Source organism: Oncorhynchus kisutch, linkage group LG14, assembly GCF_002021735.2.
Source record: "Oncorhynchus kisutch isolate 150728-3 linkage group LG14, Okis_V2, whole genome shotgun sequence".
NCBI classification, from domain to species: Eukaryota; Metazoa; Chordata; class Actinopteri; order Salmoniformes; family Salmonidae; genus Oncorhynchus; species Oncorhynchus kisutch.
The window spans coordinates 74,665,191-74,690,504 of NC_034187.2; the positions used below are offsets into that span (position 1 = coordinate 74,665,191).

Below are 25,314 nucleotides of genomic sequence, written 5' to 3' on the forward strand. Positions count from 1 at the left end.
AGTCATAGTAGTATGATATGTGTTGTTTTACAGGGTCAGTCATAGTAGTATGATATGTGTTGTTTTACAGGGTCAGACATAGTAGTATGATATGTGTTGTTTTACAGGGTCAGACATAGTAGTATGATGTGTGTTGTTTTACAGGGTCAGACATAGTAGTATGATATGTGTTGTTTTACAGGGTCAGTCATAGTAGTATGATATGTGCAGTGATATGTGTTGTTTTACAGGGTCAGTCATAGAAGTACCGGGCCCCTGGAGCAAATAAGTGTTAAGTGCCTTGCTCAAGGGCACATGGACAGATTTGTCACCTTGTCGGCTCGGGTTTTTGAACCAGCGGCTCCCTGGTTTTACTGGTTTTTACTGGTCGTATACTGGTTTCTACTGGTCGTATATTGGTTTCTACTGGTCGTATACTGGTTCCTACTGGTCGTATACTGGTTTCTACTGGTCGTATACTGGTTTCTACTGGTCGTATACTGGTTTCTACTGGTCGTATACTAGTTTCTACTGGTCGTATACTGGTTTCTACTGGTCGTATACTGGTTTCTACTGGTCGTATACTAGTTTCTACTGGTTTAGTGAGACTGGTTCTGACATCTGACTCTACCCGCACACTCACTGGACTCTACCCGCACACTCACTGGACTCTGCCCGCACACTCACTGGACTCTGCCCGCACACTCACTGGACTCTACCCGCACACTCACTGGACTCTGCCCGCACACTCAACTCTGCCCGCACACTCACTGGACTCTGCCCGCACACTCACTGGACTCGACCCGCACACTCACTGGACTCGACCCGCACACTCACTGGACTCGACCCGCACACTCACTGGACTCTACTCTTCTTACTTTTTAATTCTGCATTGTTGGGAAAGGACTCTTAAATAAACATTTTACGGTAAAGTCTACACCTGTTGTATTCAGCGCATGTGATTAATATAATTTGATTTGAACTGAGCTGACTGGCTCATGCTCTGAGCAACTCTGAGAGGACCTTTTCCATGACACATCCATGACAGTGGAGAGCACTTACTTGAAATAGTTTAGTTTGTCTTTAAACTGTGAGGCCAGCCAATGAAGTCATAATGATTTAATAGAATGTTACCTTAGAATGGGTTGAGCCTGCCCCCTTGTGGCCTTCAGATGCAAAGACAGATAGGGAAGACTTGCTTCCACTTGTATTGATGTGTGTATTGATGTGTATTGAAGTGTGTTCATGTGTGTTCATGTGTGTTGATGTGTATTGACGTGTGTTGATGTATTGGTGTGTATTGGTGTGTGTTGACGTGTGTATACTAGTTTCTACTGGTCGTATACTGGTTTCTACTGGTTTAGTGAGACTGGTTCTGACATCTGATGTGCTCTGTCCTGTATTAGGCATGTCATGTGGTTGGTGGAGCCACTGGACTGATCCCCAGTCAGTTTCTGGAGGAGAAGAGGAAAGCCTTCGTCCCACGAGACTTTGACGGCTCAGGTAGGCTTTACTTTGCCTCTTTGCTCCATTTCAGCAAGATGCGCTAAACTGTTAACGACTCCAGCCACCCAAGTCATAGACTGGACTCTGCCCGCACACTCACTGGACTCTACCCGCACACTCACTGGACTCTGCCCGCACACTCACTGGACTCTGCCCGCACACTCACTGGACTCTGCCCGCACACTCACTGGACTCTACCCGCACACTCACTGGACTCTGCCCGCACACTCACTGGACTCTGCCCGCACACTCACTGGACTCTGCCCGCACACTCACTGGACTCTGCCCGCACACTCACTGGACTCTACCCGCACACTCACTGGACTCAACCCGCACACTCACTGGACTCGACCCGCACACTCACTGGACTCGACCCGCACACTTACTGGACTCGACCCGCACACTCACTGGACTCTACCCGCACACTCAATGGACTCAACCCGCACACTCAACTCTGCCCGCACACTCACTCGACTCTGCCCGCACACTCACTGGACTCGACCCGCACGCTCACTGGACTCTACCCGCACACTCAATGGACTCAACCCGCACACTCAATGGACTCAACCCGCACACTCACTGGACTCGACCCGCACACTCACTGGACTCGACCCGCACACTCACTGGACTCTACCCACACACTCACACATACTTACACTGATACTCCAACATATTTACACATACACACACACACACACACACACACAATCATGCCCCTTTCAAAAATGTTAGAACTAAGAACGGATATAGCCCTTGTTTCACTCCAGGTGTGACTTCCCTTGACCAGCACAAAAACACCCTGTGGCGTACTGCACTAGCATCAAATAGTCCCCGCGATATGCAACTTTTCAGGGAAGTCAGAATCCAATACACACAGTCAGTTGACACCACACACACACACACACACACACACATGCATATTGACACCACATACACACACACACACACACACACACACACATTGACACCACACACACACATGCATATTGACACACACACACACACACATATTGACACCACACATCCGTAGACACACTTTCACACTCTTCACATACGCTGCAGCTACTCTGTTTATTATCTATCGTGATTGACTGGTCACTTTACCTTCACCCCTACCTAGATCTACCATACGTCATGGTGCCCTTGCACATTGACTCGCTACCAGTACTCTATCTATATAGTCTCTTTATTGATATTTTATTCGGTTACTGTTTATTTAGAAATGTGTTTCAAATTGTTCTTATTTTTTAATTCTGCATTGTTGGGAAAGGACTCTTAAATAAACATTTTACGGTAAAGTCTACACCTGTTGTATTCAGCGCATGTGATGAATATAATTTGATTTGAACTGAGCTGACTGGCTCATGCTCTGAGCAACTCTGAGAGGACCTTTTCCATGACACATCCATGACAGTGGAGAGCACTTACTTGAAATAGTTTAGTTTGTCTTTAAACTGTGAGGCCAGCCAATGAAGTCATAATGATTTAATAGAATGTTACCTTAGAATGGGTTGAGCCTGCCCCCTTGTGGCCTTCAGATGCAAAGACAGATAGGGAAGACTTGCTTGCACTTGTATTGATGTGTGTATTGATGTGTATTGAAGTGTGTTCATGTGTGTTCATGTGTGTTGACGTGTGTTGATGTGTATTGACGTGTGTTGATGTATTGGTGTGTGTTGACGTGTGTTGATGTGTACTGATGTGTATTGATGTGTACTGATGTGTATTAATGTGTACTGATGTGTAATGATGTGCGTTGATGTGTATTGGTGTGTGTTGATGTATTGGTGTGTATTGGTGTGTGTTGATGTGTACTGATGTGTATTGATGTGCGTTGATGTGTACTGATGTGTATTAATGTGTACTGATGTGTATTAATGTGTACTGATGTGTATTGATATGTACTGACGTGTGTCAACAGGGATCCTGTGTGGTACAATAACTGGAAAGAAAAAGAAGAAAATGATGTACCTAACAGCCAGGAACGCAGGTAAGAATTCATACCCTTCTCTCATTGGCTAAATCTGTCATGGCTCATTCTTGTCATTGGTTGTTTGTGCTGGGGCTCACTCTTTTACTTCCTGACTTGTGTAGTTCCCCATTTACTGATCGACTGTTTATGTCCACAGTCCCTTCCCTTATTGACTGACAACTCTACATTCTCCTGTCTGATTGGCTAACTCTCCTGTGTTCCTCTCTGTGATTGGCTGAGGGTAGAGTTTGATAGGCACGAGCTGCAGATCTATGAGGAGGTGGCCAAGATGCCCCCGTTCCAGAGGAAGACCTTGGTTCTGATTGGAGCGCAGGGGGTGGGCCGCCGTAGCCTCAAGAACCGACTGGTGGTCCTCAACCCAACACACTTCGGAACCACCATCCCCTGTGAGTCTGCAACCCATACTGTTGTAATTGCTGGTGTAATTATTGTTGTAATTACTGTTCTAATTACTGTTCTAATTCTATTTCTATGCTAGAACCCCCTCCCCCTCCAGAACCTAATGGACCACTGTACGCTCAGTACTCTCTGTCAGATCAGACAGAAACCCAATAGAATGTTTAATTTGAATGTTTTAAGTCAGACTGACTCGTGAGCTTCCCCCAATGCTCCACTCTTCTCTTCTCTTCACTCATTCATGTGCATTCTCTCTCATCTGTCTCTTATCTCTCCTCCCTCTCGCTTCTCTCTAATTGTCTCTCTGTTCTTGTCGCTCCTCTCCTCCACCCACCGCTCCTTCCTCAGTCACCTCCCGGCGTCCCCGTGACGATGAGCTGGACGGAAACTCATACCAGTTCGTAACACGGACGGAGATGGAGGCGGACGTGAAGGCGGGCCGTTACCTGGAGCACGGCGAGTACGACGGGAACCTCTACGGAACCAAGATGGACTCCATCCACGAGGTGGTGAACACGAGACGAACCTGCATCCTGGACGTCAACCCACAGGTCACAATCAAATCAAACGTTGTAGTGCATTTAAAAAGTGCAACATAGTTTTACTGTAAAACAACACCTTTCAATTCCAGATAGAATCCTAGTATGAGATACTGTACATATGTGCCTGTCTGCCTGTGGTTTCCTGCCTGTCTGTCTGCCTGCCTGTGGATGTCAGCCTGCCTTCCTGTCTGTGTGTGTCTGTGGATATCTGTCTGTCTGTCTGTCTGTCTGTCTGTCTGTCTGTCTGTCTGCAGATGTCTTTCTCTCTCTTGGATGTCTTTGTCATCTCTAGCTGGTTCACTGACCCTCTCTCTGTCTGGACAGTAGGCTCTGAAGGTACTAAAGACAGCAGAGTTCATGCCGTATGTGGTGTTCATCGCAGCACCAGAGTTTGAGACGCTCAAGGCCATGCACAAAGCTACGGTGGACGCTGGAATCACCACCAAACAACTCACGGTCAGGACCTTTTCCTGGGCATAGACTCAACCACTTATTCCTAGAGTATTTTCACATGTTGCTTTCTGGTATCCTTCCATTGTAATATGATCTTAGGGCATAACACAGGTTTTTATGGAACATTATCTTGCTAGAACATACAACACTCACATAGTGTACTTTTTACCCATACTGCATCACAGTAAGGTTCACACACACACACAGACACACACTCACCCTCTGTCTCTGTCAGGATGTGGATCTGAGGAAGACTGTTGATGAGAGTGCTCGTATCCAGAGGGCATACAACCACTACTTCGACCTCATCATCACCAACGACAACCTGGATCGCGCCTTCGAGACGCTACAGGCTGCCGTCGACAAACTCTGCTCCGAACCACAGTGGGTCCCTGTTAACTGGGTCTACTGAACCCCAACCGGACACTGTCTGACTGGGTCTACTGAACCCCAACCGGACACTGTCTGACTGGGTCTACTGAACCCCAACCGGACACTGTCTGACTGGGTCAACTGAACCCCAACCGGACACTGTCTGACTGGGTCAACTGAACCCCAACCGGACACTGTCTGACTGGGTCTACTGAACCCCAACCGGACACTGTCTGACTGGGTCAACTTGACTGTGCGTGTTCAACCACCGAGGCAGGGGAAAGGACATGAGAAAGGGGGTTGGTAATCTGTGGTACTCTGACGGGGGGGGAAACCAACCAAACCAAGCGCCTCCTCCTCTCTCCTTACTTCACACAATGCAACTGTTTTCTTCAGGAAACTCGAAGGGAAAGACTTCTTATATATTTTGGTATTTTGTAACTTTTTACGAACAATCTTTCTATTCATACCAACCTGGAATTCAAAAACATGAAAAAATAAACATCAAGGCCAAACATTTGAGCCATATTTTTTAATTAATTTGTTATTACGTTAGTTTTTTTGTAGTTGTATCCCTGAGAACGAATGATGTTTTCTCTTCTTGTCTGGGGACTGCTCTAGAGAGACTATTTATTATTGTTATATCAACACAGGTCAATAATGAAGATGAGACACTATGCAATATTCCAGAACTCTGAGCAGTGTTGCCAAGGAAACCTTTTTACGGCGCATGTCATTGCTATGACAACTAGTGTGTCTCAGACCGAATCCTGTGGACACCCCTTGTGTGATTGTCGTAGACCCCCCCCCCCCCCCCCCCTCCAAATACCCTACAGTGTACTGTTAGGCTACCCCCTGACGTTTGTACTTACCTCTTTAGAATTGTGACCTCAGCAAAAATGAACTTGTCTGAATATCTATCCCTCACATATCCTACAAAGAGAATGAAAGGAAAAGAGCTTTACACTTTACATTGTACTATTGAATATCAGCATTTAAACACAGTGTTTCTTCGTCTTTCTTTTACTACCGTAGGATTCACTGTCTTTTGTGGCTATGATGATCATTTTTAGCTTAGTGACTCTTTTTGTCTCCCATGATCCTTTGCTTTGTGTTTTCTATATTGAACAGACTACATCCTGCTTTTACCATTCACCATCTACCCTGATCTGTATGTAAGGTGCTTGACGGTTTTTAATTAGTTGATGTGGCACGAAACAATACTATCCCACAGTCCTCCTCCGGTGTCAAAGCACCAAAGCCCTCCTCCAGTGTCTCCCACAGTCCTCCTCCAGTGTCTCCCACAGTCCTCCTCTAGTGTCTCCCACAGTCCTCCTCCGGTGTCTCCCACAGTCCTCCTCCGGTGTCTCCCACAGTCCTCCTCCGGTGTCTCCCACAGTCCTCCTCCGGTGTCAAAGCACCAAAGCCCTCCTCCAGTGTCTCCCCCAGTGTCTCCCACAGTCCTCCCCCGGTGTCTCCCACAGTCCTACTCCAGTGTCCTCCCACAGTCCTACTCCAGTGTCTCCCACAGTCCTCCTCCGGTGTCTCCCACAGTCCTCCTCCGGTGTCTCCCACAGTCCTCCTCCGGTGTCAAAGCACCAAAGCCCTCCTCCAGTGTCTCCTCCGGTGTCTCCCACAGTCCTACTCCAGTGTCTCCCACAGTCCTCCTCCGGTGTCTCCCACAGTCCTACTCCAGTGTCTCCCACAGTCCTACTCCGGTGTCTCCCACAGTCCTACTCCGGTGTCTCCCACAGTCCTACTCCGGTGTCTCCCACAGTCCTCCTCCGGTGTCTCCCACAGTCCTACTCCGGTGTCTCCCACAGTCCTACTCCGGTGTCTCCCACAGTCCTACTCCGGTGTCTCCCACAGTCCTACTCCGGTGTCTCCCACAGTCCTCCTCCGGTGTCTCCCACAGTCCTACTCCGGTGTCTCCCACAGTCCTACTCCGGTGTCTCCCACAGTCCTACTCCGGTGTCTCCCACAGTCCTACTCCGGTGTCTCCCACAGTCCTCCTCCGGTGTCTCCCACAGTCCTACTCCGGTGTCTCCCACAGTCCTACTCCAGTGTCTCCCACAGTCCTACTCCAGTGTCTCCCACAGTCCTACTCCAGTGTCTCCCACAGTCCTACTCCAGTGTCTCCCACAGTCCTACTCCAGTGTCTCCCACAGTCCTACTCCAGTGTCTCCCACAGTCCTCCTCCGGTGTCAAAGCACCAAAGCCCTCCTGTGCTGTAACCCAAATACTATATTCTGACTGTTTTCTGTGGTCATTCTGAACAAAGTCCCAACTGGTGTCCAAAACAACCGTATGTTTTGAAACACATCTCTAAAGCAATACATTGTTACATTAAATTGACAGAAATTCATCTGGAAAGTATTTGTCCCTTGTTGTTTTGGGTAATGGCTATGTTTAGTTAATATTTAACACCATTCAGAGACAATGGATGGTTCATAAATATACAGTACATTTGATTGAAAACACAGAATGCATAGTTTAGTGGCAGCATTGCAACTAAGTAGAACTGTGAAATGACGAAATGCAACATATTGATATATTATTAAAAAGCTGCATAATCTTACACAAATGGCAATATGCTTTGACTTCATGTCTTAGAGGCAATAGACAGGTAACTGCCAAGATAATACAAACAGGGATACAAAGCATATTTAAAGCAGGTGCTTCCACATGTGTGGTTCCTGAGTTAATTAAGCAATTAACATCCCATCATGCTTAGGGTCATGTATAAAAATGCTGGATATTTTGGCTACCATGGCTATGCCCCCATAGGATGACAATGCCCCCACCCACAGGGCACAAGATGTGCCTGAAAGGTTTGTTGAGCATGAAAACGATGTAAGCCATATGCCGTGGTCGTCTCAAGACACCAGATCTCAACCCAATTAAACTCATGGAAGATTCTGGAGTGGCGCCTGAGACAGCGTTTTCCACCACCATCAACAAGACACCAAATGATGGAATTTCTGGTGGAAGAACGGTGTCGCATCCCTCCAATAGAGTTCCAGACACTTGTAGAATCTATGACAAGGCACATTGAAACTGTTCTGGATTGCGGTGGACCAATGCTATATTAAGACACTTTATGTTGATGTTTCCTTTATTTTGGCAGTTACCTGTAACTATATACACATCAATTGCACAATACATGAAAAGCAAACACAAAACGTGAAAAACAAAACAAGCATTTGAAACAAACATTCTTCAGTACAAAATTATGCATTGTGTCATTTGAGTCACTTTTATTGTAAATAAGAATATAATATATTTATAAATGCTTCTACATTAAATGTAGAGGTAATATACTGTGAGAGCTCTATTCAATCCGCATTGCACAAGTTCAGCTTGACATTTTAAGGCAATTCTCCTGCTTTAGTGGAGACGCCATTCACGGTAAATGGTATGTCGACTCAATCACAAATGACTTCGGCTTTCAATTTCTTTCCAAACACATTAAAGTTTTTGAAAATCTATTCTGGAGTAGATTCTCTTACAGCTTTTTATAAGTGTCTCCAGAAATACATAATTCATTGAGTGTACAGTCGTTGCCAAAGGTTTTGAGAAAGACAAATATTCATTTTCACAAAGTCTGCTGCCTCAGTTTGTATGATGGCAATTTGCAGGTACTCCAGAATGTTATGAAGAGTGATCAGATGAATTGCAAAGTCCCTCTTTGCCATGCAAATGAACTGAATCCCCCAAAAACCTTTCCACTGCATTTCAGCCCTGCCACAAAAGGACCAGCAGACATCATGTCAGGGATTCTCTTGTTAACACAGGTGTGAGTGTTGACGAGCACAAGGCTGGAGATCACTCTGTCATGCTGATTGAGTTCGAATAACAGACTGGCAGCTTCAAAAGGAGGGTGGTGCTTGGAATCATTGTTCTTCCTCTGTCAATCATGGTTACCTGCAAGGAAACACGTGTCGTCATCATTGATTTGCACAAAAAGGGCTTCACAGGCAAGGATATTGCTGCCAGTAAGATTGCACCTAAATCAACCATTTATTGGATCATCAAGAACTTCAAGGAGAGCGGTTCAATTGTTGTGAAGAAGGCTTCAGGGAGCCCAGAAAGTCCAGCAAGCGCCAAGACCGTCTCCTAAAGTTGATTCCGCTGCAGGATCGGGGCACCACCAGTACAGAGTTTGCTCAGGAATGGCAGCAGGCAGGTATGAGTGCATCTGCACGCACAGTGAGGCAAAGACTTTTGGAGGATGGCCTGGTGTCAAGAAGGGCAGCAAAGAAGCCACTTCTCTCCAGGAAAAACATCAGGGACAGACTGATATTCTGCAAAAGGTACAGGGATTGGATTGCTGAGGACTGGGGTAAAGTCATTCTCTCTGATGAATCCCCTTTCCGATTGTTTGGGGCATCCGGATAAAAGCTTGTCCGGAGAAGACAAGGTGAGCGCTGCCATCAGTCCTGTGTCATGCCAACAGTAAAGCATCCTGAGACCATCCATGTGTGGGGTTGCTTCTCAGCCAAGGCAGCTCACTCACAATTTTGCCACACATCCTCCGTGAGCAACTTCTCCCAACCATGCAGGAACAGTTTGGTGATGAACAATGCCTTTTCCAGCATGATGGAGCAACTTGTCATAAGGCAAAAGTGATAACTAAGTGGCTCGGGGAACAAAACACCGATATTTTGGGTCCATGGCCAGGAAACTCCCCAGACCTTAATCCCATTGAGAACTTGTGGTCAATCCTCAAGATGTGGGTGGACAAACAAAAACCCACAAATTCTGACAAACTCCAAGCATTGATTATGCAAGAATGGGCTGCCATCAGTGTCATCAGGATGTGGCCCAGAAGTTAATTGACAGCATGCCAGGGCAGATTGCAGAGGTCTTGAAAAAGAAGTGTCAACACTGCAAATATTGACTCTTTGCATCAACTTCATGTAATTGTCAATAAAAGCCTTTGACACTTATGAAATGCTTGTAATTATACTTCAGTATTCCATAGTAACATCTGACAAAAATATCTAAAGACACTGAAGCAGCAAACTTTGTGGAAATTGATATGTGTCATTCTCAAAACTTTTGGCCACGACTGTATATAGGGCAAACACACAAGCAATGCACTGGAATTTATCAAATGTAATACATTTTAAACATACCCATCCATCCATCTATGCATGCTACCCTTTCCCAGCATACAGAGATGTCAGTCCTTGCACAGCGATGCATATGACCAATGGAAAAACTCCTGGCTTTCTTCCTGTCTCCGCCCACAGCCTGTCAGTCTCTCTCCGCAGCGTCACTTTGGAGGAGAAGAGGAGCTGCTCTGCCCAATGGAATGCCCCCTCATCCTGTAGGGGGAGGGGCAGCGACTCAAGGGGGAGGGACTGACTGTTTACCTTTAGCTTGGTCACCTGTGGGACAGACAACGCAGGTTGGTAAGAGTTACAGGGTCTACAGTGGAATAGATAATGACTAGTGTCTGATTCATTATTTCAGTCCATGTTTTGCCCAGAGTATTCATATCAAAGCCTTATTTGTGAATCAGGAATAGTGAATTGTAAGTTGTATAAAGTCACTCATGAATCAAAGTGATTTGAATCAGACTGACCAGAGGGTTGAGGGCTTCAGTATTGAATGGTGAGTCGTTTAAAGTGACTAGTGAATCATATAGTGAATAAAATCATACTGACCAGAGTGTTGAGAGCTTCCAGGACATCAGGGCTAGATTCTCCCAGCAGAGTCAGAGCAGCTTCAGGCAACGCTACAGAAATGCAACACACAGGGGTTAGAGAATGCAACACACTCTCACTCTCACTCACACATACACTCACCCTCCAAGGCGCTGACCAGCAGATGAGTGGCGGTCAGGTGAGGGGAGGCGGAGGCTCTGTCAGCCTGTATCTCATTGGTTGGGCCTTTCTGGACCAGGTCCAATAGGGCGAAAACAGATTTGTTTTGAGTCACAGCTAATTGCTTTACCTCTGCAGGGTCAGGTTCCTCACCTCTGCACAACCCCTCCAACTAAGAGAGAGAGAGAATCATTTCCAAATCATACTGTGTCAGATATGACTGTGCCTGGTCTAAAAACTCCACCAAACAATTCCATCAGACAAGGGCTGCATTCGAAATGGCCCCCTTATACCTTTATAATGCACTACATTTGGCTAAGGGCCCTGTGACACTTACCATGTGTTCCAGAACCGAGAGTGTGGTTCTGTCCACTAGAACCTCCAGGAGTCTTTGGAACAGAGCTAACCGGGTCGACTCTGGGAGAACTGCTAACTGACCTGCATAGACCTCCAAGTCCAACCCCTGCAAGTCTGTAGGGGAAAGAGAGATAAATAACCAACCAGAGCTTGACTCTTAGGCTCACTTTTCTGATGACACATCACTGACGACAGAACGACCAGACCACTAAATAATGCTAAGAGAGAAATTCCTCTCAGTTTGTTTCTGTGTGAAAAATCACAACGTAAAACACAGTTACATTAAATATTTTATCCAAAGTTACAAACTCAGCACTGCACTTCCTCTCTCAGTATCATTTATTTGATGAATAGAAGAAGACAATTCTCAATTTCTTTTGTGGAATAGCTGTCAACAGATTTCACTTCCTGTTTTATATATTGACACAATATCACACGCAAACACATGTTGGTCAAATCAACTGCTGTATATCTCAACGTCAACAATAAAGGGAACTCAATTATCAACTGACCTGGATCAGCAATGAATGAATGAGTGGCTGGATGGACAAAGAAATACATACTTTTCTGCAGTGTGCCGAGTGGTGCTCCTTCAGGAATCTCCTTCTCCGTCCACTCCAGCCCGTCCACTACACACAGGGCATCAAAGGAATCCTGGGACGGCGAGGTCCTCCCAGAGTCTGCCTTGAATCCTCCCAGAGTACCATGCTGGAGACACAGCTCTGACAATACAGAGAGAGAAAGAGAGAGAGAATGAAAGACAATTATTCATTCACCATGTAGAACCACAATGTAATAGTACCTATAGCAGTAGGTCACACACATCACACACAGCCTTTCATGATACAACTACACACAGACACACACTCAACGCACTCACCATAGTGTCCGTCTTTCCTGACCTCTAGCTCTATGAGGCTGTAGGCGATGACAGTGAGAGGGGGAATCTCCAAGGAAACGTTACTGTCCATCTCTATACTGCCATTCTCCTGCAAACACACCTGACGACTTTCAGAAGAAAGGTCTTTGTTTCTGGACATTTTGAGGCTGTAATCGAACCCACAAATGCTGATGCTCCAGATACTCAACTAGTCTAAAAAGGCCAGTTTTATTGCTTCTTTAATCATAACAACAGTTGCAAAAGGGTTTTTCTAATGATCAATTAGCCTTTTCAAATTATAAACTTGAATTAGCTAACACAACATGCCATTGGAACACAGGAGTGATGGTTGCTGATAATGGGCCTCTGCACGCCTAAAAATCAGCCGTTTCCAGCTACAATAATCATTTACAACATTAACAATGTCTACACTGTATTTCTGATCGATTTTATGTTATTTTAATGGACAAAAAAAAAGGGTTTTCTTTCAAAAACAAGGACATTTCTACGTGATCCCAAACTTTTGAATGGTAGTGTATACACACATTTAATAACATGTAATAATATGTAAGAACACACATCTGATAGACACGTATAATAACCCACCTGTACAGCATGTGTCCCCAGGTTGCCCAGTAGTCCCAGAACCCTCTGGCAGGTGCCCTGTTCCTGGACCTGTTCTGAGATGGAGCAGGGGGTGGTGGTTAGGACCCTCTCCTTCAACACAGCGAACACCTCTGTATGCTTCTGACACTGCTGCACTAGAACGTGCTGCATGTCCACCACCCTACACACAGAGAGAGGGAGGTTAAAGAGGTTGAAAGGGATGTACATGAAGACAACTGGAGAGACTGGGTCTGGTGTGAGGAAGGAAACATAAACAGAGATAGATAGAGAGACACAAACTATTTGCACATAGTTATAACCCTGTACATAGCCATAGTATGACATATGAAATGACTCTATTCCTTCAAAACTATTGTGAGTGTAATGTTAACTGAATTTTTGATTGTTTATTTCACTTTTGTTTATTATCTATTTCAGTTACTTTGGCAACGTAAATATGTTTCCCATGCCAATAAAGCCCTTTGAATTGAGAGAAAGAAAGAGGGAGAGAGATCGAGACAGGGGGAGAGAGAGAGACAGAGATTTTTGATAAACTTCCATAACTATTGGATGAAATACCAGTGTGCCATCACAGCAGCAAGATTTGTGACCTGTTGCCACAAGAAAAGGTTAACCAGTGAAGAACAAACACCATTCTAAATACAACCCATATTTATTTCCCTTTTGTACTTAAACTATTTGCACATTGTTACAACACTACACCTGTCATTGGAGGCTAGCAGTAGCTTCTGTACATCAACATCCTGCTTCTTCAGCTTGCTGAATGATGATTGGAGCTTGGAGGAGCCCCCCCCCTCCAAGTTGACACTGACGTTCCCAGCCTTGGCGTCCAGCTTCCCACTCAGGTTGTCTCCAAACCTCCCCTCATAGGACAGGAAGTCTGACTCAGACACGTCTGAGAGATCAAGCACAGAGACAAGAGCGTAGGAAGAGTAGAGACGAGACCAGACCAGACCAGACGAGACCAGACAGACAGACAGACAGCAGGATTAAGTCAGATGTGTAAGGTATGAACGGCCAGATATGTTTCAGACAGCTGTGTATGGGCAAAATATGAAATGTGAGGTGTTTATGAGGAGTAACCATGGCTCTACTGTACCTGGAGTGAGCTCTTTGTCTCCTAACAACAGGTGACTGAGTGTGAAGCCAGAGGGCTGGTACTTGGGCTGTTGCCAGAACCAGAAACGGTTGCGCTTGACGACCAGTGCCATGGGAACCAATTTGTCTGAGTCGTTAAGGCGGGAGACAGAGATCAGAGTTCCATCCGGGTCGATCTGACGGACAAAGTTTGCGGTTGCCTTGGCAAACATCACTTGTTGGGGGGGGGGGGGGGGGGGGGGGGGCAACACCTGTAGGAAGGTGGAGACACAGTTACACACAAACACCTCAAACACTAAAGTAAGATGAAGTTGCCTATGTCAACAATTTTGACTACTACCTTTTTGAAAATTGTTATTATTATGTGTTACACAAACATTTTCTTTGAGAAATTGTATTAGTATAAAATACTATAATTTTGCTATTTTTTGGAGCATACAATATAGCTCATTATTTGAATTATTTATTTTATACAGTCATTATTGGTAATCTTTATCAAATGAAATCAAATTGTATTTGTCATATGTGCCGAATACAACAGTGAAATGCTTACTTACAAGCACTTAACCAACAATGCAGTTTTAAGAAAATACCAACAAAAAAAAGAGATAAGAATAACAAATAATTAAAGAGCAGCAGTAAATAACAATTGCGGGGCTATATACAGGGGGTACCGGTTCAGAGTCAATGTGGAGGCTATATACAGGGGGTACCGGTTCAGAGTCAATGTGGAGGCTATATGCAGGGGGTACCGGTTCAGAGTCAATGTGGAGGCTATATACAGGGTGTACCGGTTCAGAGTCAATGTGGAGGCTATATAGAGGGGGTACCGGTTCAGAGTCAATGTGGAGGCTATATACAGGGGGTACCGGTTCAGAGTCAATGTGGAGGCTATATACAGGGGGTACCGGTTCAGAGTCAATGTGGAGGCTATATGCAGGGGGTACCGGTACAGAATCAATGTGCAGGGGCACCGGTGTCAAGGTAATTGAGGCAATATGTACATGTAGGTAAAGTTATTAAAGTGACTATGCACAGATAATAACAGAGAGTAGCAGCAGCTTAGAAGGGGGAGGGGGGGGGGGGGCAATGCAAATAGTCTGGGTAGCTATTTGATTAGATGTTCAGGAGTCTTATGGCTTGGGGGTAGAAGCAGTTTAGAAGCCTCTTGGATCTATACTTGGCGCTCCGGTACCGCTTGCCATGCAGCAGCAGAGAGAACAGTCTATGACTTGAGTGGCTGGAGTCTTTGAGAATTTTTAGGGCCTTCATCTGACACCACCTGGTATAGAGGTCCTGGATGGCAGGGAGCTTGGCCCCAGTGATGGATTGGGCCCTACGCACTATCCTCTGTAGTGCCTTGCGGTCGGAGGCCGAGCAGTTGTAATACCAGGTGGTGATGCAACCCGTCAGGATGCTCTCGATGGTGCAGCTGTAAAACCTTGAGGATCTGAGGACCCATGTCAAATATTTTCAGTCTCCTGAGGGGGAATAGGTTTTGCCTTGCCCTCTTCACGACTGTCTTGGTGTGCTTGGACCATGTTAGTTTGTTGATGATGTGGACGTCAAGGAACTTGAAGCTCTCAACCTGCTCCACTACAGCCCCATCGATGAGAATAGGAGCATGCTCGGTCCTCCTTTTTTCCTGTAGTCCACAATCATCTCCTTTGTCTTGATCACGTTGAGGGAGTGGTTGTTGTCCTTGCACCACACGGTCAGGTCTCTGACCTCCTCCCTATAGGCTCTCATCGTTGTCTGTGATCAGGGATACCACTGTTGTGTCATCAGCAAACTTAATGATGGTGTTTGAGTCGTGCCTGGGCATTCAGTCATGAGTGAACAGGGAGTACAGGAGGGGACTGAGCACACACCCTTGAGGGGCCCCCGTGTTGAGGATCAGTGTGGCGGATGTGTTGTTACCTACTCTTACCACCTGGGGGGCGCCCTTCAGGAAGTCCAGGATCTGGTTGCAAAGGGAGGTGTTTAGTCCCAGGGTCCTTAGCTTAGTGATGAGCTTTGAGGACACTATGGTGTTGAACGCTGAGCTGTAGTCAATGAATAGCATTCTCACATAGGTGTTACTTTTGTCCAGGTAGGAAAGGGCAGTGTGGAGTGCAATAGAGATTGCATCATCTGTGGTTCTGTTGGTGCAGTGTGCAAATTGGAGTGGGTCTAGGGTTTTAGGATAATGGTGTTGATGTGAGCTATGACCAGCCTTTCAAAGCATTTCATGGCTACAGGTGTGAGTGCTATTGGTCGGTAGTCATTTAGGCAGGTTACATTTGTGTTCTTGGGCACAGGCACTATGGTGGTCTGCTTAAAACATGTTGCTATTACAGACTCAGACATGGAGATGAAAATGTCAGTGAAGACACTTGCCAGTTGGTCAGTGCATGCTCAGAGTACACGTCCTGGTAATCCATCTGGCCCCGCAGCCTTGTGAATGTTGACCTGTTTAAAGGTCTTACTCACATCAGCTGTGGAGAGCGTGATCACACAGTCATCTGGAACAGCTGATGCTCTCATGCATGTTTCAGTGTTACTTGCCTTGAAGCGAGCATAGAAGTTATTTAGCTCGTCTGGTAGGCTCGTGTCACTGGGCAGCTCTCGGGTGTGCTTCCCTTTGTAGTCTGTTATGGTTTGCAAGCCCTGCCACATCTGGTGAGCATCGGAGCCGGTGTAGTACGATTTATCTTAGTCCTGTATTGATGCTTTGCCTGTTTGATGGTTCGTCAGAGGGCATAGCGAGATTTCTTATAAGCTTCCGGGTTAGAGTCCCGTTCTTTGAAAGCGGCAGCTCCACCCTTTAGCTCAGTGCGAATGGTTCTGGTATGTACGTACAGTTACTGTGGGGACGACGTCCTCAATGCACTTATTGATAAAGCCAGTGACTGATCAAGGGTGGTGTCAATAAAATAGTCAAACGTGTTTTATTTGGTCCCATATTGCTAGCACGCTTGTGACTCTACAAACTTGTTGGATGTATTTGCAGTTAATTCTGGTTGTGTTTCAGATTATTTTGTGCAAAATATAAATAAATGGGTACATTTGATTGATCCTCTATTTAAGCAGGAAGTCTGAGGCCAGTGTCTCTTTTGCAGATGAACCCTGCATGAACATATCAATAAACAACAATTAAACTATACATATCAACAGTATATACAGTGGGGCAAAAAAGTATTATTGTCAGCCACCAATTGTGCATGTTCTCCCACTTAGAAAGATGAGAGAGGCCTGTAATTTTCATCATAGGTACACTTGAACTATGACAGACAAAATGAGGGGAAAAAATCCAGAAAATCACATTGTAGGATCTTTTATGAATTTATTTGCAAATTATGGTGGAAAATAAGTTTTTGGTCACCTTCAAACAAGCAAGATTTCTGGCTCTCACAGACCTGTAACTTCTTCTTTAAGAGGCTCCTCTGTCCTCCACTCGTTACCTGTATTAATGGCACCTGTTTGAACTTGTTATCAGTATAAAAGACACCTGTCCACAACCTCAAACAGTCACACTCCAAACTCCACTATGGCCAAGACCAAAGAGCTGTTAAAGGACACCAGAAACAAAATTGTAGACCTGCACCAGGCTGGGAAGACTGAATCTGCAATAGGTAAGCAGCTTGGTTTGAAGAAATCAACTGTGGGAGCAATTATTAGGAAATGGAAGACATACAAGACCACTGATAATCTCCCTCGATCTGGGGCTCCATGCAAGATCTCACCCCGTGGGGTCAAAATGATCACAAGAACAGTGAGCAAAAATCCCAGAACCACACGGGGGAACCTAGTGAATGACCTGCAGAGAGCTGGGACCAAAGTAACAAAGCCTACCATCAGTAGCACACTACGCCGCCAGGAACCCAAATCCTGCAGTGCCAGACGTTTGGTAAAAACTCAACTCGTCGTGTTTGGAGGACAAAGAATGCTGAGTTGCATCCAAAGAACACCATACCTACTGTGAAGCATGGGAGTGGAAACATCATGCTTTGGGGCTGTTTTTCTGCAAAGGGACCAGGACGACTGATCCGTGTAAAGGAAAGAATGGGGCCATGTATCGTCAGATTTTGAGTGAAACCTCCTTCCATCAGCAAGGGCATTGAAGATGAAACGTGGCTGGGTCTTTCAGCGTGACAATGATCCCAAACACACCGCCCGGGCAACGAAGGAGTGGCTTCGGAAGAAGCATTTCAAGGTCCTGGAGTGGCCTAGCCAGTCTGCAGATCTCAACCCCATAGAAAATCTTTGGAGGGAGTTGAACGTCCGTGTTGCCCAGCAACAGCCCCAAAACATCACTGCTCTAGAGGAGATCTGCATGGAGGAATGGGCCAAAATACCAGCAACAGTGTGTGAAAAACTTGTGAAGACTTCCAGAAAACATTTGACCTCTGTCATTGCCAACAAAGGGTATATAACAAAGTATTGAGATAAACTTTTGTTATTGACCAAATACTTATTTTCCACCATAATTTGCAAATAAATTCATTAAGAAATCCTACAATGTGATTTTCAGGATTTTTTTTTCTCATTTTGTCTGTCATAGTTGAAGTGTACCTATGATGAAAATGACAGGCATCTCTCGTCTTTTTAAGTGGGAGAACTTGCACAACTGGTGGCTGACTAAATACTTTTTTGCCCCACTGTATACACACACACACATAATTAAAAAACAATTACACTATACATGTCATTAAAAAACAATCACACTATACATATCTATATACACATCAACAATCACACTATACACACACACACAAATAAACAACAATTACACTATACATATCTATACACACACACACACACACAAAAACAACAGCATTATAGATATCTATATGCACATCAATAAACAACATTAACATTATACATACAGGTAACTGCCAAAATAAAGGAAGCACTTAGAAACTGAAGATTTTGTACAGAGCTGTGTACTACTCCCTTCACAGAACAGCGCAAACTGTCTCTAACCAGAATATAAAAAGTGGGAGGCCCCGGTGCACAACTGAGCAAGAGGACAAGTACATTAGAGTGTCTAGTTTGAGAAACAGACGCCTCACAAGTCCTCAACTGGCAGCTTCATTAAATAGTACCCGCAAAACACCAGTCTCAACGTCAAGAGGCAGAGTTGCATAGAAAAAGCCATATCTCATCCTGGCCAATAAAAATAAAAGATTAAAATGGGCAAAAGAACACAGACACTGGACAGAGGAACTCTGCCTAGGAGGCCAGCTTCCCGGAGTCGTCTCTTCACTATTGACGTTGAGACTGGTGTTTTGTGGGTACTATTTAATGAAGCTGACGTATGGCGTCTGTATGTCTCCAACTTGCGCCCCTATTTCCTACCAGTATAAATCATACATAGATTTGACTACTGTTGTGTTCTTTAGTGATCTCCAAATGTCATACCGTATTTCCCCTAATTTCACCTTCAAATTCCCCTTCAGATGTGTAGGAGGTGCACCCAACACCCCAAGTGTGTTCTAACAGACTCACTCATTGGACAAGAGGGAAGGCCCCTATGCTGTGTTATCATAACACCATTTACCCCCTAACACCACCCCTCGCATTATAGCAGCTCAGAAAACAAGTTTAAAGCAATCTAGCAGAAGAGCGGTGGAGAGAGAGGGAGATTGAGGGAAAAAGAGGGGAGAGGGAGAAAAGAGAGAGAGAGAGGGAGATTGAGGGAAAAAGAGGGGAGAGGGAGAAAAGAGAGAGAGGGAGATTGAGGGAAAAAGAGGGGAGAGGGAGAAAAGAGAGAGAGGGAGATTGAGGGAAAAAGAGGGGAGAGGGAGAAAAGAGAGAGAGGGAGATTGAGGGAAAAAGAGGGGAGAGGGAGAAAAGAGAGAGAGGGAGATTGAGGGAAAAAGAGGGGAGAGGGAGAAAAGAGAGAGAGGGAGATTAAGGGAAAAAGAGGGGAGAGGGAGAAAAGAGAGAGAGGGAGATTGAGGGAAAAAGAGGGGAGAGGGAGAAAAGAGAGAGAGGGAGATTGAGGGAAAAAGAGGGGAGAGGGAGAAAAGAGAGAGAGGGAGATTGAGGGAAAAAGAGGGGAGAGGGAGAAAACAGAGAGAGGGAGATTGAGGGAAAAAGAGGGGAGAGGGAGAAAACAGAGAGAGGGAGGAGAGGGTTGAGAGAGAGAGAGAATAGCATAATCCATTTCAGCGTTTGGAATGTTTAAAATAAAAACTCTCAATAGGAGTCAGGGAATGAAAAGGAGGGAAAAGGGAAGCAGAAATCATAAATCTTCAGCGAGAGATCAAGAGAGATATGAGGGGAAGGTAGCTACCAGAAATCAGATATGCAACCATGTGTAGTCCCAACACTGCTCTCACTCGGTCTCCTCCAGACCACTGCCTTCAACCATTCCCTGAATCCAGTCTGAATGAGGTTGTACTGGCTCATATAGTGGTCGGGAAATCCCAATTTGGTAAATGGAGGACCCCCTCCCCTCCGTAGACCCTCATTATTGGGTGGCAGGTAGCCTAGTGGTTAGCACGTTGGACTAGTAACCGAAAGGTTGCAAGTTCAAATCCCCCAGCTGACAAGGTAAAAATCTGTCGTTCTTCCCCTGAACAGGCAGTTAACTCACTGTTCCTAGGCTGTCATTGAAAATAAGAATTTGTTCTAACTGACTTGCCTAGTTAAATAAAAAAGGTACAAAAAAATATATATATATATTTTAAATGACTGTAAATGAGGCATGCTTTGCTGATCTCCAAAAGTATCTGATCCTAAATAAAGCATGATTCTGAATAGGAATTGCAAGAAAAAGTTCTGTTATTGAAAGAAAACGCATCACTTTCATCAGTAAACATCATATGTATATAAAGTGGATGTGGACAGGAGGATAGAAACAAATGATCCAATACACCATATTATGAAATAAAATGTGAGGTTTGTATGTGGGGAGAGAAGTATGGAAAACAGAAACACTATAATTTACCTCTGCTATACCTTTCGCACATTGGCTCAGTACCAGTACCCCCGTATATAGCCTCGTTATGTAATTTTCTTGTCTTGTAATTAAGCATTTCATGTTAAGGTTGTACTCGGCGCATGTAACAAATAAAATTCGATTTGATGAAAAAATAAAGTATATTCAACGCCGAAAAAAACACTTGTTCATAACCTACCTTGTTGTAGAGTCTGGATTTATTAAACAGGGATCGAGTGCAGCGTCTCCAAACACCACCGGTCCGGTTGCCTGTCACTTTTTGAATGTCGGTTCTGGCACTGGTAAGTCACCTGAGGCACAGGTTTCAAACTATTCAAATGCCCTATTCATATAACTTGAAACTGTTGTACTCTGTTATACAGTAGTAGACAAACAGTTGATCACACATTGATAATTACCCCGCTACTTGGACTTTCTATTTTACATTCTGATGAAATGAGTGCCGCTACACAACAACAACGATACGATAGGCTATCCAAACATTATTACGGTATCGATTGGAGCAGAGAGTTGTCAGTCAGACAAAGTGGGTTGGTCCTACTTCTGCACTTTTGAAAGGACAGACTTTGGGCCTCTGGTTCCACCACGCCCCCAAAGTGTATACCGTGGTAATTTACATCACATGAGCAGTGTGTGTGTGTGTGTGTGTGTGTGTGTGTGTGTGTGTGTGTGTGTGTGTGTGTGTGTGTGTGTGTGTGTGTGTGTGTGTGTGTGAGTCAAACTGAATTCCACACAGTGTTTTTGAAATCAGGACTTGTCCATTACATAATCGGAACCCAAACAGAACTGCTACTTTGTCGTTTGACTTACAATATGAGGAAGGAGTCAAGTCTCATTATCATTCTGTATTCATCATCCCAACTGCTCTTTCAACAGCAGTCTTCAGCTGCTAATGATTAACACAAAGAAGGTAAAACAAGGTTCCTGATTGCTGTAACACACACACACACACACACACACGAGAAACAAATGCATCAGCGCATTATCCGGTACATGTAGATAAAGACGATAGACAAGGCAGAGAGTGAAGGACAATTTTTACAACACCGTGTCATAACACCGACAATAAAAGTGTCATAAAAATCAGGGTGTGAATTTAGGGGGGGGGGATTTCAGCTCCCCTGAATGAAACATTAGCTCCCCTAAAGGCAAAAAAGGTCCAACTTTGGGGTTCTCTAATAATGCTAATTTAACCCTTCTCCTATGTAGTGGTACATATGTTTTACTGTGGTAAATATTGAAATAAAAGCTTCCAAACTAAACAAACACCCACACCTCTCTATCTGTCCACTCAGTAGTTCTGAATTTAGGCCTCAACTGCACTCCTTTAAACATGTTGATTTTCCTTTGTAGGCTACTTGCTCATTTTCACAGTGTTTACCATGCTCCCTTGATAAGTCTTTATTCCTTTATCATTGTTTGCCATGCTCCCTTGATAAGTCTTTATTCCTTTATCATTGTTTACCATGCTCCCTTGATAAGTCTTTATTCCTTTATCATTGTTTACCATGCTCCCTTGATAAGTCTTTATTCCTTTATCATTGTTTACCATGCTCCCTTGATAAGTCTTTATTCCTTTATCATTGTTTACCATGCTCCCTTGATAAGTCTTTATTCCTTTATCATTGTTTGCCATGCTCCCTTGATAAGTCTTTATTCCTTTATCATTGTTTACCATTCTCCCTTGATAAGTCTTTATTCCTTTATCATTGTTTACCATGCTCCCTTGATAAGTCTTTATTCCTTTATCATTGTTTGCCATGCTCCCTTGATAAGTCTTTATTCCTTTATCATTGTTTGCCATGCTCCCTTGATAAGTCTTTATTCCTTTATCATTGTTTGCCATGCTCCCTTGATAAGTCTTTATTCCTTTATCATTGTTTGCCATGCTCCCTTGATAAGTCTTTATTCCTTTATCATTGTTTGCCATGCTCCCTTGATAAGTCTTTATTCCTTTATCATTGTTTGCCATGCTCCCTTGATAAGTCTTTATTCCTTTATCATTGTTTGCCATGCTCCCTTGATAAGTCTTTATTCCTTTATCATTGTTTGCCATGCTCCCTTGATAAGTCTTTATTCCTTTATCATTGTTTGCCATGCTCCCTTGATAAGTCTTTATTCCTTTATCATTGTTTGCCATGCTCCCTTGATAAGTCTTTATTCCTTTATCATTGTTTGCCATGCTCCCTTGATAAGTCTTTATTCCTTAATCATTGTTTACAGTCAGCTGTTTAGAGCCCTCATTGCTTTGTTTATTATCAGGTGCACGTGTGTATTGGTGTAGACCATTTATTTCACGTTATCATTTTCTACCAATATTTATTTTCTTAACATCTTTGACAGTCCTTAACATACACTATACCGGGCTTTCAGAGGGTATTCAGACCCCTAGACTTTTCTACATTGTTTTGTTAGAGCCTTATTCTAAAATATAATCCCCCCCCAAAATACCCCATGATGACAAAGCAAAAACAGGTTGACATTTTTGCTAATTTATTAAAATATAAAAAGCACAAGTATCCAGACCCTTTACTCAGTACTTTGTAGAAGCAGTGATTACAGCAGAGTCTTCTATGATCCTACAAGTTTGGCACACCTGTATTTGGGGAGTTTCTCCCATTCTTCTCTGCATATCCTCTCAAGCTCTGTCAGGTTGGATTGGGAGCGTCGCTGCACAGCTATTTTCAGGTCTCTCCAGAGACGTTAGATCCGGTTTACGTCTGGAACACTCAGAGACTTGTTCCAAAGCCACTCCTGCGGTGTCTTGGCTGTGTGTTTAGGGTCATTGTCCTGTTGGAAGATGAACCTTAACCTGCACTCAGGACCTCAGACTGAGGCTTTCATCAAGGATCTCTCAGTACTTTGCTCCGTTCATCTTTCCCTCAATCCTGACTAGTCTCCCAGTCCCCGCCGCTGAGAAATATCCCCACAACATGATGCTGCCACCACCATGCTTCACCGTGGGGATGGTGAAGCATGATGCTGCCACCATCATGCTTCACCGTGGGGATGGTGAAGCATGATGCTGCCACCATCATGCTTCACCGTGGGGATGGTGCCAGGTTTCCTCTAGACATGACACTTGGCATTCAGGCCAAGGAGTTCAATCTTGGTTTCATCAGAACAGAGAATCTTGTTTCTCTGGTCCAAGTGGGCTGTCATGTGCGTTTTACTGAGGAGTGGTCTGGTCACTTTACTATAAAAAGTCTGATTGGATTCTCCCATCTCCACAGAGGAACTTTGTCACTCTGGCAGAGCTACAATCAGGTTCTTGGTCACCTCCCTGACCAAGGCCCTTCTCCCCCGATTGCTCAGTTTTGCCAGCTCTAGGAAGAGTCTTGGTGCTTCTACACCTGCATTGCTTGCTGTTTGGGGTTTTAGGCTGGGTTTCTGTACAGCACTTTGAGATATCAGCTGATGTACGAAGGGCTATATAAATACATTTGATTTGATTTTGATTGATACTGAAGGTACTAAATACATTCTGAAGGCACTGTATATACACAAAAGTATGTGGACACCACTTCAAATGAGTGGATTCGGCTATTTCAGCCACACTAGGTAACAGGTGTATAAATTCTAGCACAGCCATGCAATTTCCATAGACAAACATTTTCAGTAGAATTGCCTTACTGAAGAGCTCAATGACTTTCAATACGGCGCCGTCCTAGGATGCCAGCTTTCCAACAAGTCAGATTCCTGCCCTGTAAGTGCTATGATTGTGAAGTGGTAACATCTAGGAGCAACAACGGTTCAGCCGCTAAGTGGCAGGCCACAGGCTCACAGAACAGGCCCGCCAAGTGCTGAAGCACATAAAAATCATCTGTCCTCAGTTGCAACACTCAGAGTTCCAAACTGCTTCTGGAATCAACGTCAGCACAGTAACTGTTAGTTGGGAGCTTCATTAAATTGGTTTCCATGGCCGAGCAGCCGCACACATGTCTAAGATCACCTCACGCAATACCAAGCGTTGGCTGAAGTGGGGTAAAGCTCGCCTCCATTGGACTCTGGAGCAGTGAAAAAGCGTTCTCTGGAGTGATAATCATGCTGCACCTACTTTTGCTCATGTGGCACCTCATGGTGCTTTCAAGACAACTGGGAACTTGAAAAAAAAAAACTGTGTCAAAATCATGACATCAGTGATCATAGAAAGATCTCTAGAAAGAAGCTTGAGTTCCTGACTTGGAATTCCGTTTTGGACGACCTTTCAAACTGATTTTCCCATGAGAACTCGCGACCCCTCATTAGTAGTAGGCTAGTCAAGGATGCATCAATGCAATATTGGCAAAATGGAAAAAAGTTTACCTTGAATTTGTAAAAAAAAATATATA

The 25,314-nt window shown here is 44.5% G+C and overlaps 2 protein-coding genes across 6 annotated transcripts in view; one reads left to right on the forward strand and one right to left on the reverse strand.

The window, feature by feature from the left end:
- LOC109888283 (MAGUK p55 subfamily member 6-like) overlaps positions 1-7,606 on the forward strand; it is a 40,764-nt gene extending 33,158 nt beyond the window's left edge. For all 4 annotated transcript variants that reach the window (XM_031788960.1, XM_031788956.1, XM_031788957.1 and 1 more), the window contains 6 exons: positions 1,386-1,482; positions 3,407-3,475; positions 3,703-3,864; positions 4,223-4,425; positions 4,744-4,872; positions 5,105-7,606. In XM_031788960.1, the coding sequence (XP_031644820.1) occupies positions 1,386-1,482; positions 3,407-3,475; positions 3,703-3,864; positions 4,223-4,425; positions 4,744-4,872; positions 5,105-5,281 (837 nt within the window). In that variant the 3' untranslated portion in view covers positions 5,282-7,606. The remainder of the gene's footprint in view (positions 1-1,385; positions 1,483-3,406; positions 3,476-3,702; positions 3,865-4,222; positions 4,426-4,743; positions 4,873-5,104) is intronic.
- A 1,507-nt stretch (positions 7,607-9,113) lies between these two features.
- LOC109904648 (gasdermin-E) lies at positions 9,114-14,262 on the reverse strand. Of its 2 annotated transcripts, XM_031788961.1 has the most exons (10): positions 14,036-14,262; positions 13,639-13,831; positions 12,916-13,096; positions 12,310-12,418; positions 11,993-12,151; positions 11,410-11,543; positions 11,055-11,244; positions 10,914-10,984; positions 10,380-10,634; positions 9,114-9,165 (listed from the first exon to the last, which is right to left on the reverse strand). In XM_031788961.1, the coding sequence occupies exons 1-9, from the start codon at positions 14,244-14,246 to the stop codon at positions 10,401-10,403; spliced, it is 1,482 nt and encodes a 493-aa protein (XP_031644821.1). In that variant the 5' UTR covers positions 14,247-14,262; the 3' UTR covers positions 9,114-9,165; positions 10,380-10,400. The 2 variants fall into 2 exon arrangements, with proteins under 2 accessions (XP_031644821.1, XP_020357419.1); XM_020501830.2 differs by lacking the exon at positions 9,114-9,165 and having other exon boundaries at positions 10,220-10,634.
- Positions 14,263-25,314: the final 11,052 nt, after the last annotated feature.